General features: G+C 36.2%; 1 protein-coding gene across 1 annotated transcript; it reads left to right on the forward strand.

Annotated features, from left to right (window-relative positions):
* Positions 1–3,139: 3,139 nt before the first annotated feature.
* On the forward strand, positions 3,140–14,352 carry LOC306881358 (tyrosine-protein phosphatase non-receptor type 5-like; the record flags this gene model as incomplete). Its single annotated transcript, XM_079435421.1, has 13 exons — positions 3,140–3,198; positions 4,667–4,865; positions 6,197–6,307; positions 6,389–6,466; positions 6,664–6,902; positions 9,656–9,842; positions 9,935–10,019; positions 10,129–10,208; positions 10,643–10,780; positions 11,212–11,322; positions 12,896–13,056; positions 13,143–13,256; positions 14,259–14,352. 13 exons carry the CDS (start codon positions 3,140–3,142, stop codon positions 14,350–14,352), a joined length of 1,656 nt encoding a protein of 551 aa, XP_079291547.1.
* Between the last annotated feature and the right edge of the window lie 3,590 nt (positions 14,353–17,942).

The following is a 17,942-nucleotide window of genomic DNA, read 5'->3' on the forward strand; positions in this document are numbered from 1 at the left end:
TTGCCTATGTGTGTCAGACTATTATATTTTAAGCTTTTTTTTGTTGAGCTTTTGTTTGAATAATTCAGACTTTGGGTCAATATAATGACTATTAGTGCATGAATTATTTTTAGAAAGTCAATGTATTAAGCCAATGAGACTTATATTGCATGAGGAGGGAGACTGGTCCGGATAATCCTCTGCCCATGATTTCAGTCTCTCGCTCCCTCTCTCGCTCTTTCTCTCCCATCTGTGGCCCTGTCTTTGTCATTCTTTCTCTGAAATATATACAACCAGTTAATCACATCAGCTATGTGTTTCAGAGTTGGAGAACGAGACGGAGAGGTGTTTTTTTTTGGAACTCCCATTCATGGAAATCCAAAGGTGCAGTGCAATATTGGGCCCAGTCTGCAGAACAAAAACACACTGATTTAACTCATCCGGCATAAAGCGTAATCCTCTCATACGAGTAAGCACAATGAAACACCGACCCTATAGTGTAGGGCTGCTGTTAACCGGGTAATCTCTCTCTTGCACTCTGTTCTCTTTCATCAAAACTATTAAGATACGTAGAAAAATCTATATTTCCATTAGCTAATTCATTGCTGAGGAAAAATGTTTCCTTTAGGGATCCAGATTTCTAATGTGTCCAAAATAAAAGGTCAACGGTTATTGCTGTCCATTGTTGTTGTTAAAAGTGTTGTGTATTAACTTTGTTTTAATCTCAGACTATAGTTCATCATAGTGTGTAGGCTGTAGAGTCTGCCTTATTTTACAGTGTGGAGGCTGTGGAATATGTCTATATTTAGGTTAATATGTGTTTGTGTGTTGAATTTCAGGTTGGCTATCCAGCTAGAGATTACAGCTTTAAAGAGCTCAATACAATGAATTTGCATCTCAGTGGAAACGCTGCAAAAAAAGAAATGGATTTCATATTTGCTTCAGACACAAAAGGCAGAAAATGCCTATAAACGTTCCAGGAGCCAGATGGGAACTGTGTTTCTCCTTTTTATTCCACTATGGATTGTGTCTGCTGCACGATCCCTTTGCGTATCTATGTGTGTGGGTGTTAGAGTGTGTATATCTGTGTGTGTGTGTGTGTGTGTGCGTGTGTGGAGGGGGGTGTTGGTTGTGCTTCTATATAAACCGTTTGCTGCTGAGTGTATTTGTTTCCATGGTTACCCCCATGCCAATGTAGATCACGTCATCACCAGACCAGACCTCTGCAGCTATTGTTTACTGATCGTAGGGGAGAAGACTGAATGTGTGTTCGGCTTTTAGATACGTTCCCCACAGACCTTAAGTTCTTCATTGTTTTTTTTTCCTTTTGTCTAGCCTATTGCTTACACTGCATTTAATTCCCGGATGTCTTGCTTGGATTCATCATGTCTCCTGCTATATTTTGACCACCTGTCATTTTTCTGTGATAGACACACATGGAGGGCTATTTATTCAATACCGCTCAGTGACTCCTGTTGGTTGACTTGGCACGCAGTGTCCTCTGCTTGTATTGCCATCTGTAGCGCTCCGTACAGAGCTGCATGAGTAAGAATGATCATCTACTGCTATATATATTGACTTTCTAATGCAATGCAAATAATTTCTATTTTCCTCATTTTTTCTTCTCACTGCTCCTAGTTTGTTTTAGGTCCCGAGAGAGGTGTTTGTCACTGTCATGTGAGCCTAACTTTGCTTTTTTATACAGTAAGTCCTTTATTGTTTCTTTATGAATTATGTCTGTTTATGTTTTTGTTTTGTTTTTCACAGAGAGAATATTTTGGATTGTGGTGTGGTTTATGAATCTTTTGTATATACACAACACTAGCACACAAGTGTTTTTAGTTTGTCTTAACTAAAGTAAATTTTTAATAATTAATATTTAAATATAAAAAACAGCTACAAATAATAGTAATAAGATATATTCATTAAATAACAGATTCATTATTGTTGTGTATGTGTTCATTAAGAAAGAAACTGAGGTTGTAATTTTAAAATCTGATGTTTTACATTTGTGAAAATGAAAAGACCAGTACATATTTTTATTTATTAGTTTTAACATAAATTAAGCTACGTTTAATTCAGTTCATTAAGTAATAAGTTAAAATGATTTGTATATATACTGCCATTCAGAAGTAAGAAAAAACAATACTTTTATTCAGCAAGATTACATTAAATTGCTCAAAAGTGTCAATAAAAACAGATAAATGCTGTTCTTTTGAACTTTCTGTTCATCAAAGAATGCTGGAAAATTGTATCAAGATTTCTACAAAAAATAATCAGCAGCACAACTATGTTTAACATTGATGATAATAATAAATGTTTCATTAACATCAAATTAGCATATTACTATGATTTCTGAAGGATCGTGTGATACTGAAGATTAGATTATAAATAGAAAGCAGTTATTTTACTGTATTTTTGATCAAATAAAAGCAGCCTGACCATAAGAGACTTCTTTCTGAAACATAAAAAAAATCGTACTGATTCCAAACTTTAAATAATAGTATTGAGTAGTTGTCACTGACAAATGAATACTGGTTGTAACTTTAAATTGTGATGTTTTACATCGCTAAAAATAAAGACAATTACGTGAGAATAAATGAAAACATTCAGGCTGATCATAGTGATTAAAAACACTTTTACTGAGTTACTATTGAACTCTTTGTGGAGAGTTCAAATCATCAGAGTTCAAATAATTCAAAAAAAAAAAACGTATAGTTTTCCTCACTAAATATTTAGTTCATGGCCCATTTCATCCTCGGTTTCATTCAGATACCTGCCTGCAAAGGCTGTTTTTTCTTCATCTCTCTCTGTTATACAGTTTGTGGCTGGGATTTGAATGCTGATTGAGCAAGTGGCATGAGATGATTATGCTTAGGTTTGATGAAAGACAATCTGTGAAGGGTGTGTACTTGTATGAGTGTGTGTGCACGTGTATCCTTCAACACAGCGATCTCTTCTCTTTATAGCTCATTCTGATAATTCAAGAGCATCCAGCTGCAGCATGAATAGAGTACAGGAATAAATAAATGAATAATATTCATCAGAGAATAGAGGTAAAAGAAGAAGGGGGAGGTAAAGATGGATAAACCATTCGCAGAAAACCATTCGCAGATGAGGGTCAGATGTATGAAGAGAGAGGGGTAAATATTAAAGAATGATGAATGCAGAAAGAAATAAGGAAAAGAAGAGAGGAAAGGAGAAATCCAGAGAAGAGAAGTGATGAGATAAGATGAGATGAGGGTCAGAGGGAGATAAAGGACTGAAAGAAAGAGGGACGGGTGTGTTTGTTGCTGAAGTGACTGTTTTTCTTGTAAATGCAGCCTCAGTGTTTGTGTGTGTGTGTGTGTGTGTGTGTGTGTGTGCGTGTGTGTGTGTGTGTGTGTGTGTGTGTGTGTGTGTGTGTGTGTGTGTGGAGCTGGAGTATTGATCAGAGTGATCCACTCCTGCACTGAATGTTGACTCTGCACTAAAGGTGACACACAGGCTTCTCTGCCTGACTTTTTGCTTTTACACACAGTACATGAATTACATGAATTAATATAAAAGCTTTATAATATTTTATAAATTAAAATGGTCACTGTTTAGGACAAAGATTAATGTATATCAAAATCAGCACATGGCTAATAACAATTCATTCTTGTAAGAAAAAAAGTTGATTTTAATAAACTTATTTAACTGTAGAGAGTAGATTTACTAGCAGATGTAATTATTCTCTAGAGTCTAAAGACCAATGACAAAAGAAAACTGAAAAATTGATAATTGATATATCTTTTGATTTTCCTAAATTAAATAGTATTTTACATATTATTCATCAAAGTAAGACATTGTATGTACTTTTTAAATTTAATGTAGTATCTATACAATATTCCAACAAAGCTTTTGACTAATGAATTGATTACTGGGTTCCATTTTCCTTTTTTGCATGGATTTGTGGATCATGGATTTAACAGAATTATATTCATGGTTGAATCTCTGCTTTAACTTTGACAAAGCAGTTTAATTTTTGAAAAGTGATAGTCACTATCAGTGCAGAGTGAAGTGTTTAAATATTAAACACAGTGTGTCAAAAGCAGTTCTGCTATGAAAAAAAGAAAGAAAGTGATAAATATTTAATCAGCAGTAACTCTCAAATGATGTGAGAATATTTCAGTTTAAATGAGCTGACTTCAGCTCGTTCCTTAACATGCTTTGAAACCCAACAAATGAACATGATTCCATATGGTCGATGGTTTTCGTTTAATGAACAAAAAATAAAGTAGAAGACTAACAGTAGTCAAGCAAAATTAGATGGTGAATGTAATTAGAATAATGGTACTCACTGCTGTTCAAACCTCAAATCTTTTCTTAATGCTAATCATTATGGATCTTGTGATAAGACAGTGCTGTTCACACTGTATATGGCATAACACCCCGTGTTAGTGTTATGTCCGCAGCACTGCCTCATTTGCATAGTCCACCTCTAAATGTGTCATTCCTCCTACAGCAATGTCATGAATTATGAGACTGTACTGCAGAAGCTGTAGTGTACTACTCTGTGATTACATTCAGGTGCATTGCTGCCATTGCTGCTTGCTCCTGTTTGCACTAAATTAGCTGTTCGTTTTGTTTTTGCTGGGTATTTTTCACATATTTTGTTATCTTCTGTCTCTAGTAGAAAACATGGTTTTCTCTGTGTCTGTTTCAGCTGTTTAAAGACAGGACTTTTCAAGAGCAGCATGGCAGAAGCCCCCGTTGGAGAGGACGCACCCAAAGAGAAGGAGAGTGCCACCCCACTTACCCACGATCCCCTGCCAGAGGTTGGGGTTGCTCTATGGGAAAGAGTATTGAAAGCAAGTGTTACAGCTGGTGCTTTCCTCCTGCTGTACACACTGTCTCAACTCACAGTGAGTTTATGCACATTTCTCAAATAATTAACAAATAATTCCTTGACACGTACATGTCACACTTTATGCAGATGTGCACACCATTAACTATTCATTGATTTTTATTGCTGTTTGTGTGAGTGTGTTTCAGTTATGCCTGTGTTCTGGTTTTGTCTATAAGTGGCAAATTTGGCTTTTAGCGGTAATTAAGCAGTTGATCATTTTGTTGTGTAGCCAAATAATTTCAGCTGTTTGAAACCAAGAATTTTTCAATTTTATAATAGCGGTTTTTGTCATGTCATGTCATCAAATATTTGGGGTCAGTACCTTCATACTTTTAATATACTATTCAGTGAGGATGCATTGACTTGATCAGAAGTGATAATAAAATCATTTAATGTTACAAAGGATTCAGTTTCAAAAAACTGTACCTTTGAACTTTCTATTCATCAAAGAATCCTGAAAATTGTATCATGGTTTTATCATGGTATAATGCATTATAATTAATCGTAATGTGCTTTGTATTACATATATCTTGTTGTAAATAATTCTAAGAAAATGTAAAATGCATAGTGTAACAATGAATTGATAGGTGTTATATTTGTATTAACTGTGGTTACAACTATTCACGAGATTGTACAATGCATTACAAGGTGCATTACAAGGCATAATTAATGCATCAAAACTACTTTTATAATGCATTGCACATTAAAGCTTTAAGTAAATTTGCAGTACAACTGTTTTCACAACTGTTTTTGAGCAGCAATTCAGCATATTATAATGATTTCTGAAGGATTGTGTGACACTGAAGACTAGTGGTCGACCGATATACTGTATCTCCAAGGCCGATATATCGGACGATATTTGGCATTTTTCAAATATCTGCATTGGCCGATCAGTTTTTCTGTTTGGCCGATGCATTAGACCCGGGACTTTTATTTTGATGGCACTGAGAACGGCCATTTATATGGCCAAATTATATGGCCATTGGCCACCCTGCTTTCCAAGATATCGGCATCGGCTGTCAAAAAACAATAGTGGTCGACCACTATTGAAGACTGGAGTAATGAAAAATTCTGAAAATTCAGCTTTGCCATCACAGGAATAAATTAAATAAAAAAAATAAAAAAACATGAAAATAGAAAGCATTATTTTAATTTGTAATAATATTTCACAAAATTACTGTTTTTACTATTTGATATAAATGTAGCCTTGAACACAAGACACTTCTTTCTTTCTTCCAAAACACAATTAATGATTCATATCCAATGTCTAGTTGTTGATTTGTAAGTCACTGTTACGTTTTGAAGGGTTTGTGTGTAATAACAAGTGTGTTTTGTTGATGTGTTCAGGGTTTGTGGGTCCTTTACATGTTGAATGGATACAGGGCTTTTCCAGCAGCACATAAAGTTTTGGATCTCCTTCAGTACCTTCTCTCCACCAGTGATGCCTATGATCAACAGGTGATGGAGCTAGAACTGAAATATCTTCTCTGATATGAAAGAGAATTTTACATCATGCTGTATGTCATTCATTGTCTGCAGATGGAGATATGGAAGGTGGAAAGCTTATTGCCCCTCATAGCCACACTCTTTTTAGGTGTAGTCATCCTTGGTACTGGAGTGAGTATGTTCTTTATGTTTTTGCCTTTTTGTTCCTCAGAGCTTTAGTTTTGCCTGTTTAAACAATAACTTGTATAACAGCACTACAGCATGTGCTCAGTATAAAGTGTTGCCACAGCTGATTTGAAACGAGCATGCATCGTTCCTTTGTGTAAAGCTTGAACCTTCCTTTCTCCCCCCACTTGCTCTCACAACAGACGCTGTTCTGCATTAAAACCCTGGTGCCTGGCAACCCATCTTGCTTCCCTGATGACCGTCGTCAGTCCATGAGCAGGCAGCCCTCCTTTACATATTCAGAATGGACAGATGCTAAACAGGAGGATTTCTTCTATCTGGATGCTGTTCCGGAGACACCCGTGTTTGACTGCTTTATGGACATGAAGCCCGAAGCTGACCCTGTCACTCTCACTGTCAAACCTGTCGGCTTGCAGGAAAGGTAAGAAAATCACATCTGTATGCTTTGCATTTGATGTATATTACATTGCCGGATTAGCAATCTTATATACCGGACATTTTCCCAGTGGTAAACGACTCACTTTGGTTATTTTCTTTTCATCTTATGTCTTTGTAAGCACAGCTGCTTTGTTTACAGCTGTAACCAAGATTTTATCCAAGGTTTTATCACCGCTGTTCCATAAGCGCCACCTGCTGTCAGAGAGTACATTTGCATTTTTAGCATATCTTCACAAAGCTGAAGTCAGACCATTCTATTTGCTTGAAATCTTGAAATTGTACAACCTAATTTATATATATCAAAAATAACTGCCCATGCATCTTTGGATTGTGATTAAAATTCTGTGGTTGCCTCTAATTTCTAATGGCTACAGATTTTATAAGGCCAGTTCAGCCTGTAATAGAGCAAATAAACATCATGTTTACCGACTCTTTCATTCTTTCTTGTCTTGCTTAAAGAAATATATATATATATACACACACACACCAGTTGCCAATTTTTTTTTCTTTATATACACATATATATACTTTGAATGTGGAATTAAAACAGCCAGTAGGTGGCAGCAAGTCACTGTTAATAAGTCAGTCTTTGTGATTAAGCCAAATCATTTAAACGGTTGATTCATTCAGGAACGAAACACCGTCATTTGCTCAGAGACGCAAAAGAGCGCTGTGGCTGTGGAATTATTTTTGTTGGCGAAATTGCACAAAAACAGGAAATGTGGTGTTTTAAATGTAAGTCTCTTAATTAACTTCTTCCTTATTGAACTGTCGTAAAAAATCAATATCACATTTGTAATCATGGTAATATTTGGAGAAAAATGGCACTCTTTGTGTGAAACTGATCAACTATATGAATTGCTATAAATATATACATTTTCTCCCCCCGAGTCATGAATTTGTGATCATTCTAAATGCATTTTAATAGACTGAATCATGCAGTGAAAGAACACACTGTAAATGTGTACGGGCAATAGTCTAGACTTCACATAATGTATGCGTGCACTGTAGGGGTGTTTTGAATGTTTTTTGCAAAATATTCGATATCAAATCGCACATCATTAAAACAACAATATTATCGCAGACAATATATTTTGCACACCCCATATGTATATACATAAGTGGTACACAGGTACGCACGTGCGACCAATCTAAATTTCTTCAGACCGCTCATTTGTGTACCAACATGGTTGATACACAGCTGTTGATACACAGTTACCATTTTAGATCGACACGCTGTAATACCATATAAGATTTCTATTCAGACTGAAATCATAAGCACTTACTTGCCGGCAACCCGCATAAATAAAATCTTGCTGATTTGAAGTTTGAAAATGATGAAAATTCATAAAAAAAAGGAAATATCAACATTTTATTTTTAAGTTTACTTTAAAATATTTGTATTTTTATTTAATACTCCCTTTTTATTTTAAAATATAATAGTATTATCACTATTCAAAAACAAAATAAGTAAAGTACAATAATATTATTATTACTATTTTTTTTTTTTTTTTTATATATGGGTCACACTATGTGTAGTGTGAGGACCAAACCAAATCAGGTGCTCTTATGAGATTATATATTTATGTAAAATGGCCCACCTCTATTATAATATTGTACAGGTGGGCCGCTGGGACCAAAAATGGGCTGATTTTATTTCCCAGTCCTGCCTCGTTACATTCTATAAATAATTTTTTGTTGTTTGCTTTTAGAATATTTATGTGATGGTTCAACGTTTAATGTGACAGTGTGCTGAATATTTTAATGAAGGAAGAATCATAAATACAGAAGTGTTGATGGTGGAAAGGCTATCCACTTGTGTCATAATTAAACATGGAAAAGCAATTGTTTAATATTTAAAGGCCACTTTAAATAAATATTTTAACACAGATGAATTCCCTTTTCATGTATTCAGAATTTCATATCCTAAAGTGCATAAATCAGAAACTACTATAAAAAAAGAAAAGTAGTCAAAGTAGTCGTGACCTGTTCGCACTAATTTGACAAATTTAAAGTTTTAATAAAGAACCTGAAAAGGCTTTAGCCCTTGAAAAACTCTGTGTAACAGAGCCAACAAGACGGGAGTTGAGCGGATCCAAATGCAAGCTTTTATTCATAGACATGGTCATAACACAGGTAGGACAACAGAAAACAAGTATGGCATGGGCTAGACACAAGAGTATTCCCAGGACAAGCATGGGTCTTCGATCTGCAAACAATATCCAGAGGGCTTGACAAGAGCTAATCCGATAACATGAGCAATAATCCAGACAGGAGCAAACAGCGTACAAAACGACAAGACTAAAGATAGATCCAAGGCAGACTATAAACTAGATGAACAAGACTTAAACTTAGACTAAGAAAATACAGAAGGGCTCCATAAAGTAGCTCTCACTATGAGAGCGATTAAACCCTAGACAACACTCGGTAGTGAGAAGGAGGAAGTCCATGGCTTATGTAGCATGTCTAATTGGAATCAGCTGTATTTGTGCAATCAGTGCATTCAGCTGTGTGTGTGTCATCAGTGCAATGGATGATGGGAACTGTAGTCTGGGGTGAAGTGCAACAGTTAGTGTAGTGCAAGAGTCCATGTGGTGAGCGGGTGACCTCTGGTGGTGAGTGAACGGAAGACCACGAACCAGATTCATAATCTGAAATTACATTGATGCATTGAACACATCTGAATTTACATTGTATATTCAAATTACATTGTCACACAAACTCTGTGATTTTCAGGAGAGGTTCTAACGTGTCGCTGACATTGGACATGTGCACCCCTGGTACTACAGAGCCCTATGGAGCACTGCTGTCCCCTAGAGAGCAGAGCACACAGGAGTACCTGCAGAACGCATCCAACCTGCTCACCCCCGAGCAGCTGCACAAGCGCGCACTGGACGACGCTACACTGCAGGCCGAGTTCTATGTGAGTATCACTCACTGTAACATCCACGTACAATATAAAACAGTGATTGTAACATGACAGCACTTCTCATCTTGTGATTTTGGTGGAAACAGGAAACACCCATGAACTTCGTGGACCCTAAAGAATACAATTTCCCTGGCGTGGTGAGGAAGAATCGCTACAAAACCATACTACCAAGTGTGTATAATACCCTGCATATAGTAAAGTTTGGAAATGGCTGATGATGTTTGTTACTGATGATATTGGCATGTCTTTGAATTTGCAAGATCTTAACTCTAAATTGCAGACACACACAGCAGAGTTTGCTTAAAAGCAAGAGAGGAAGGTGATTTTCTCAGCACCTACATCAACGCTAATTATTTGAAGGTGAGTATGTGTTAGTGTCAAATGAAAATCTTAATATTAAAATTAAAATACTTAATAAAAATATTCTTAATAATCTTAACCATTTCTTGTTGATAAAGTATGTAAGCTGTGATGTGTTCATTTTTAATAAACTGAATAAATTAGTTTGTGATGAAAAAAAACAGTAGTCATTTAGCATTGTCCCAAAAATTGTTTAATTTTTGCAATATTTCTGTAACATTCTGTCATTTGTCCTCTAAGTTAAGGTAATAAATGTATGAGCCCTATTTCATAGCTTTTATGATTTATTCTAATATCACAAATTATGAGGAGACTGTATAATGTTTGAAAAATAATCATTTGATGTGGTTTTGCAGGTGTGTGCAGTATTTCCGATCACGTAGAAATGCTATAGGCTGAAAAGTCCTTTCTTTCTTTCAAACTTTTTTCTTTAGGGCTATGGAGGGAAAGAAAAGGCTTACATTGCTACACAGGGTCCAACTGTAAACACAGTGGGGGATTTCTGGAGGATGGTTTGGCAGGAGCGCTGTCCCATTATTGTCATGATCACCAACATTGAAGAAAAAAATGAGGTCTTTATATATCCACACATATCACATGATTGGGAGGAATCATTCTTTCATGCTGAGCAATTAAACATCTTTGAGATATTTTAATTAATATGTATTCTCTCCTTAATTATCAGGCTTATGCAAACTTGAATTAACACTAAATAGTTATTCTTGTGCAACCCCTAGTCCTGTTACTATTCAATGCTTAGCACAAACTCAGACTGACTTCAAACTATCATATTCTTTAACTTTAAGTATTTTTGCAGAAGTCAGACACCAGGGTTGAGGGGATTTTGACTATATATACCTTGAAATATTTAGGTGAATTCCAGTGAGCTATCAGAAATCATGAATGGAATTTATCTGAATGGTTTAAAATGGGCTTTGCTGGACTGAATAAAACACATATAATATATAAATCAAATAAAACATTTTTGTTTGTGTATCCACAGAAATGCACAGAATACTGGCCAGAGGACAGAGTCATCTGTGAAGATATCGAGATCACTGTCAAACAGGTCATCCAGGCAGATGACTACAGTCTAAGGATTTTCACTGTGAAGGTTTGTGTGTGTTCATGTGATTATGTCTAGGATGTTGAAAAGTTTTAATAAAAATAACTGACTTGCATTTTTATTGTTTTATATGCAAATTATTAACTAAATGAATATTAATGTATTAATTTATATAATTTTATCTGTTACATTTTTACCAAAAATATGGCAAAATGATACTAACTGAAAGAATAGAATTTTGACACATTTCAAAGTTGTGCCAAAAGCTGAGCACAGGAAGGCTGTATCTTGGTATTGTTTCGGTCTATTGAAACTAAATGTGGCATATGTCTGTGACTGTGCCCTGAGGGTACCCGAGCAGTTTGGTGACAGTGCCACCTATAGATTAATATTGCATTACAACATTGCAGCAACACTGAATTTGTTTGAAAGACCTAAAGACAAGACAACTGACTGTATCATATTTTGCATCCTCTTTTAAACTAGAATTCAGAGACCAAAAAAGTGAAATCTGAGAATGCAGATTATGGGCTGTTTTTAAAAGCCATCGCTTTTTAAAAAGTCATTTCTACTTGTCAAATACAATTGTTTCATGTAGACATTACAATACAGTATAACTAATTAAGACAAGACTAATATTTACAGAAAAGTCTAACCTTAAAAAAGTTTGTGTGAAAGACAACAAAGATGAGAAGGACAGAAAGAGAGAAGTCCAGGTTGAGCGCAATTTATTTAGCTTCTGTTTTCTACTGTTTCCTCTGGAGGCATGGCTGTCATGGCAACAAATATTCTTAGCAGTGCAGTGTTTCACATAATTGAAGGAAATATAGTTAATCACAAAATCTGTGTAAGATATCTTATCAAAGAATGTGTATATATGTGTTAGTTGGGCATCATGTAGTATATTTGAGTTTGGAGATTACCTCAATCATTTTCCCTGATAATATTTCAACAATCATGTTTATGTGTCTTCTCTCTTAGTTATTTGGAGTCAGAACTAGACATTTGTGAATCATTATTGATCAGTCAAATGGGTTTGCAAAAAGATCTGAAATTGTTCTTGATTTAGTTAATGCATTTGAACAGAACCCCAGTACTGATGAAAGCTAGAAACACTCCTGTCTGTACATGAGTGTTAAGCGGGTTACACACTATATGATTTATGAGTGCTTTCCAATTGTTGCTTGTCAGATTATATGAACAGGATCCCAAGTATAAACCATGTTACACACGGATTTCAGTTGTCAGACTGTATAACAGTCAAGTCTCATTAAAAATGGGCACAAACATAGGATTTATATTGTCAATCCATGACATGTTTTGTGACGGTGATGTGTGTGGAGCAAAGTTGTTGTTTTTTCTGTGCTCCTAAAGGTTCTTAATTTCACAGTTGTCACAGGAGAAACCGTACTGCAGAACCTCAAAACCTCAAAAATTTCATCAGATTGCAATGGTCATCCATCGGCTTTCAGCACACGTTAAACTAGTGATCAAAGCCTACAGCTTTTGACTTTGAATAAGAGGAAACTTTGTAGGATTTTTCTCAGACGCCCAAATCAAATGGTCAGTTTTGTAGAGTGTGCACTCGGCTTTACTGAACTGCAAATGTTTGTGTGTGTAGAGTGAGGGTGAGGAGCGCACTATCAGACAGTACTGGTACACATCCTGGCCAGATCAGAAAACACCAGACAAGGCCCCGCCTCTTTTGGAGTTGGTTAGGGAAGTGGAGGAAGCGAGGAAACAGGCTCCGCCCAACAGTGGCTCTGTCATTGTCCACTGCAGGTAACACACACTTTTCAAAAAAGTTGTTAAAGTGACAGTAAAAAGATAAATCTGATATATTTAAACACTGTTTTCTCTACTCTTAGTGCAGGGATTGGACGCACTGGCTGTTTCATTGCTACCTCTATCTTGTGCCAGCAGCTAAGCAATGAAGGAGTGGTTGACATCCTGAAGACTACTAGCCAGCTACGCTTGGACAGGTAAAATATAGATATACTGTACATCCTTTGAAACACAAGTGTCATTTTGTGGTTGAGCAGCAGAATAAATGTTAGCTGTTTGGCCTCAGTGGTATCCGGGCCAGCCTGAAGTCATGGAGAAAAATCCTCACAAGACCTGTTGGTGTTACATTAGGCTATTGTTAAGTGCCAAGTTGGACTGCTAGATGCTATTAAAAGGATAGTTCACCCAAAAATTAAAATTCTGTCATTAATTACTCACCCTCAAACCCATAAGACCTATAAATGAAGATATTTTTGTTTTCTGACTCTGCATAGACAGCAATGTAACTGCCACGTTCAAGGCCCAGAAAGGTAGTAAGACACCGATAAAATAGTCCATGTGATATTAGTGGTTCAACCTTAATTTTATAAAGCTATGAGAATACTTTTTGTGCACATAGAAAACAAAACTAACAACTTTATGGAACAATTTCTTCTCTTCCATGCCAGACTTCGACGTGCGTTCACAACAGTACCACGACACATGTGCATGCATTCCTCTGCTTGCAAAAAAGCTGTAGTGCATCCGGGTTTAAGTTGAAACTCGGGCTCCTGTGTCAGCAGCATCACACACTTGTGTCGTGGTACTCTCATGAATAGTGGTGGAGATTGACACGGAAGAGAAGAATTTTTGAATAAAGTAATGTTTATTTACTTTGCTCAGAAAAAGTATTCTCGTAGCTTCATAAAATTAAGGTTGAACCACTGATGTCACATGGACTTTTTAACAATGTCCCTTCCTACTACAGTATGTTTCTGGGCCTTGAACATAGTAGTTACATTGCTGTCTATTCAGGGTCAGAAAGCTCTCAGATTTCATCAAAAATATCTTAATTTGTGTTCCAAAAAGGAACGAAGGTCTCACAGGTTTGGAACAACATGATGCAAGTAATTAATGACAGAATTTTCATTTTTGGATGAACTATCCTTTTAAGTACATTAACAGTTGGTCTCATGCTATTGTTGTTGCTGTGATTTCAGAGGCGGTATGATCCAGACAGCGGAGCAGTATCAGTTTGTACATCATGTACTCAGCCTGTATGAAAGACAGCTTCAGGAGACCTCAGAAGAGTAAAGCCTCAATGAGCGCACAACCTTCACACCACTCCTCACAGAGCAGTTGACCTTCATCCGAACACATGGGGCAGGGACTGACCCTCAGTACCTCAAGTCTCTTCTTTTCAAACACAGAATTTTAGGAGCAGACCCAGTATTAGATTTTAGCTGAGTCCAATCTCCAATACCTAATCCCCACCAATCAGTTATTAAATATATTTTTTCTTAACCATAAGAGTAACATAAAGCGGTCAGTTATGTCAAACACAATATACAGCCCACATAATAATGCTCAGCAGACCATCAGTGCTCAAACGCGACAATGTTTGAATGCGTGCATAATTCATATTCAGTGGTATGAACACAATAACAAGCAGACACCAAGGCCTCCATTTATAATGTAAATTAACATTAGGTTTAGGGACCTCCTCAATTTCTGAGCCTACAAATACAGCAATTTTCCTTTTACTGCTAAGACATTTTTACAGGATTTATAACTCAGTGTTAAGATGAGCTTTGTTGTAAAGTGTGCGTGTACATTTATGGGTCTTACATGTTGAAAGATCAACCTCTTGGCAATCTGAACATCAGTATGTTTGTGTGTGCATGTGTGTGTGTCACAGAAACAGAAGGGGAGAGAGAGGTACTGTTTACTACGTGTTCGATGATTATCAGACTTTAACTCCGGATGTGGGGTTGGTCTCTAGAAGAGGTTAGCCTACCACATTTAATACAAAATGGCCTTAATATGTGTCTTTCTGCTCGTACTGGGGTCTGTATGGTTGTGTGTAAATGTTGTTGGGCAGAGCTAAAGGCAGTGTGGTGTTACAGCCTGTCATCGTCTCATTCGGTAAGACTGAGAGAGGGACAGAGACTGATCTCCGTACATTTTCCCTCAGCAAACCTTTGCCTTCTCGATTTGCGTGTTGTCGGACGCTATATCGTGTAAAACATTTTAGTTGGACTCTAAAAAGCATTGATGCTGCACCTCAAGGTTTTATGTATCGAAATGCCGAAACACTGTATCCAACTAATGTTAAATTTGTAAATCACAGCTTGTATCAATAGCTGAAATCATGACAATGGGACATATATAGTTGTGATGTTTTTTGCAGATTTGTTTATTTTCTGAGCTTGTTTTACTCTGGTTACATTTAACATTGTTTATATGTGGGTCTGCGTATCTGATTAGTTAAGACGTATAATCAGTATTTGCCCGAGTTGGCAGCTCGTACAGCTTTGCTGAGACTTGCAGTTTGCATGAGCAAGTACATTTTGAACTTCTTTTTAATTATGAAAAAATAAGGAAATGTTTAAATTAGAAGCAGACATCTGTGTGTGATTATGTGCAAAAGCTTCTGGTACAGCAGAGTGTCTGCTGTTGGAATAAGCATCTTCATGTGATCCAGCTGGAAGTACCAATGCAAGCTCTCCTCTGAATTTCTTTAGATAATACTGCTACCACCCTTATTGTCTCCAGTCGTTCTCAAGCTAGTCATATGTCCTCAAAATGATGTTTCCTTCCAGGCAGCTCTGAGCTGAAATGAGGAGGTTTACAGAAGCTTGAAAACACCTCCTTGTTACACAAGAGATTGTACTTTTTTTGTAAGTGTTGTTAGTTCAAGGCCTCATGATAGTTTGCCAGAAATGAGAATGACTTTCATTCACGTGCTTTAATCGCTGCTGTTATAGTCTTTTTATTACTACAGAACGGCTTTTGTGTTTTAGTTGGCACTAAGTAATTGAATTGTATTATTTGTTTTTAATGGCATATTAGTCCTATTTATTGAAAGAGTTTTGTCTCTGTTTTTGTGCTGTTATTACACTGCCAAAGACTGTAGTGATTGGTCCATACCGCAAAACCTGAACAATCTGAATTCTGTATTTTCAAACTTTGAAAAATGGAGATTTAACACCACCGTGTGGAATTGTATACATGTATGAAACCAGCATTTATATATTTTTAAAGTGAAAAATCTGAATTCCCACTGTAAAACCTGTTCTCTGACTTACACAACCTTTCTTGATCAGTTTATCTTTTCTTAAATGCAAGTATATTATTTTATGCCACTGTATGCCTCCTTGTCATAGTGTGTATGTATAATATATATATATACATACATACAGTATAAAAGAATGAAACTAAAAACTAATTCTAAATCTAGCTCTACAAATTCAAAGGTTTGGGGTAAGTAACTTTTTTTGTGTGAAAGAAGGCCACATTTGTGTTCAAAAATACAGTAAAAAGGAAAATGTAATTTATTCCTGTGATGGAAAAGCTGAATTTTCAGCAGTCATTACTCCATCATTCTAATTTGCTGATTTAGTGGTAAAGTAACATTTCTTATTATTAGCAATGTTGACAACCGCTGCAATACTTGATATTTTTGTGCAAACCATGTTAAATATTTTTTCAGGAATCTTTGATAGATAGAAAGATCAAAAGAACAACATTTATTTACAATAGAATACTGTTGTATCACTGTGAAAGTCTTGACTGTAACTTCTGATCAATGCAACCTTGCTGAAAAAAAGGTTTAAACAAATCTTACTAACCCTAAACTTTTAAATGGTCGAGTTAAAAATATTATCCCTCTCTATCGTTTTCTGGAACTAGTTTCTCCATTGAACATCTGTGCCTTGCTTCCAGTCAAACAGCTATTTTTTCCCACCTGAGATCTTTCATCTTAAACAGCATACGAGGGCACAGTTTTTGTCCCTTATTGTGAAACTAATACAAAGCTGTTCTTGTGAGGTCCAAGTGAGTGAGAAAACAGGTTTTTATCAACAATGATCAAATGATACCTTTAGAGGAATGTAAATAAATACAAGCTCTATTTACAGCATTTAAGTCAATTATCACAGAAAATATTTTAGACTTTCTTTTAAAAAACACAAAAGTCATAGTTTTGACAGAATCACATGCTGACAATCTTTCAGTGACTGGTATAGCCTGTAAAAGCATTCATTAACATGTTATGTGTAGCTGAATGCATAAACAGAAGTTCATCTACCTGGAAAAATATTTTCTGAGGTAATCACTATAATGGCACGAATGCTGTGGACAGGTCAAACCAGAACATTGCTTAAAGGAATCCTTTTTGAAATGTTGAACCGAATCTCTGTGTGTCTGTTACATGCTGTTTGCCACCCCGATGGCCATTTACTGGTTTTGTACATTGTCTGCCAGGACAACTTTGCTGAACATTTCCAAAGTCATCAAACTATGGGACTATACTGTTTTAGGTCAGTGAATTTATTCACTGTGAGGAACTTCTATTCTAAAGTGACAGAGTAATGCAGGTCGTCAGTAGCCTTAATCACCAGTGATCACACAAATTAATCCTGTTTTCATTGGGTGTACCAATTTATTATTTTGATGTCAAATAAAATAATTTCATGTTAGAATCAATGTTATAGTTCAAAGACTGAGAGAAGGGCCAATATAGCAGTTTAGAGAAGTCATACCCCTCCCCCAGCTCACTGTCCACTCACTCTCAGTCGGACCCCACTTCCCACAGAACACTCCATCTGTCGGCCCGTCTGCATTGACAGAAGAGTAACAGACACACAGGCACCAGCAAACAAGTATATTATTATACCATACAC

This window comes from Barbus barbus (genome assembly GCF_936440315.1).
Source record: "Barbus barbus genome assembly, chromosome: 2".
Taxonomy (NCBI): Eukaryota; Metazoa; Chordata; class Actinopteri; order Cypriniformes; family Cyprinidae; genus Barbus; species Barbus barbus.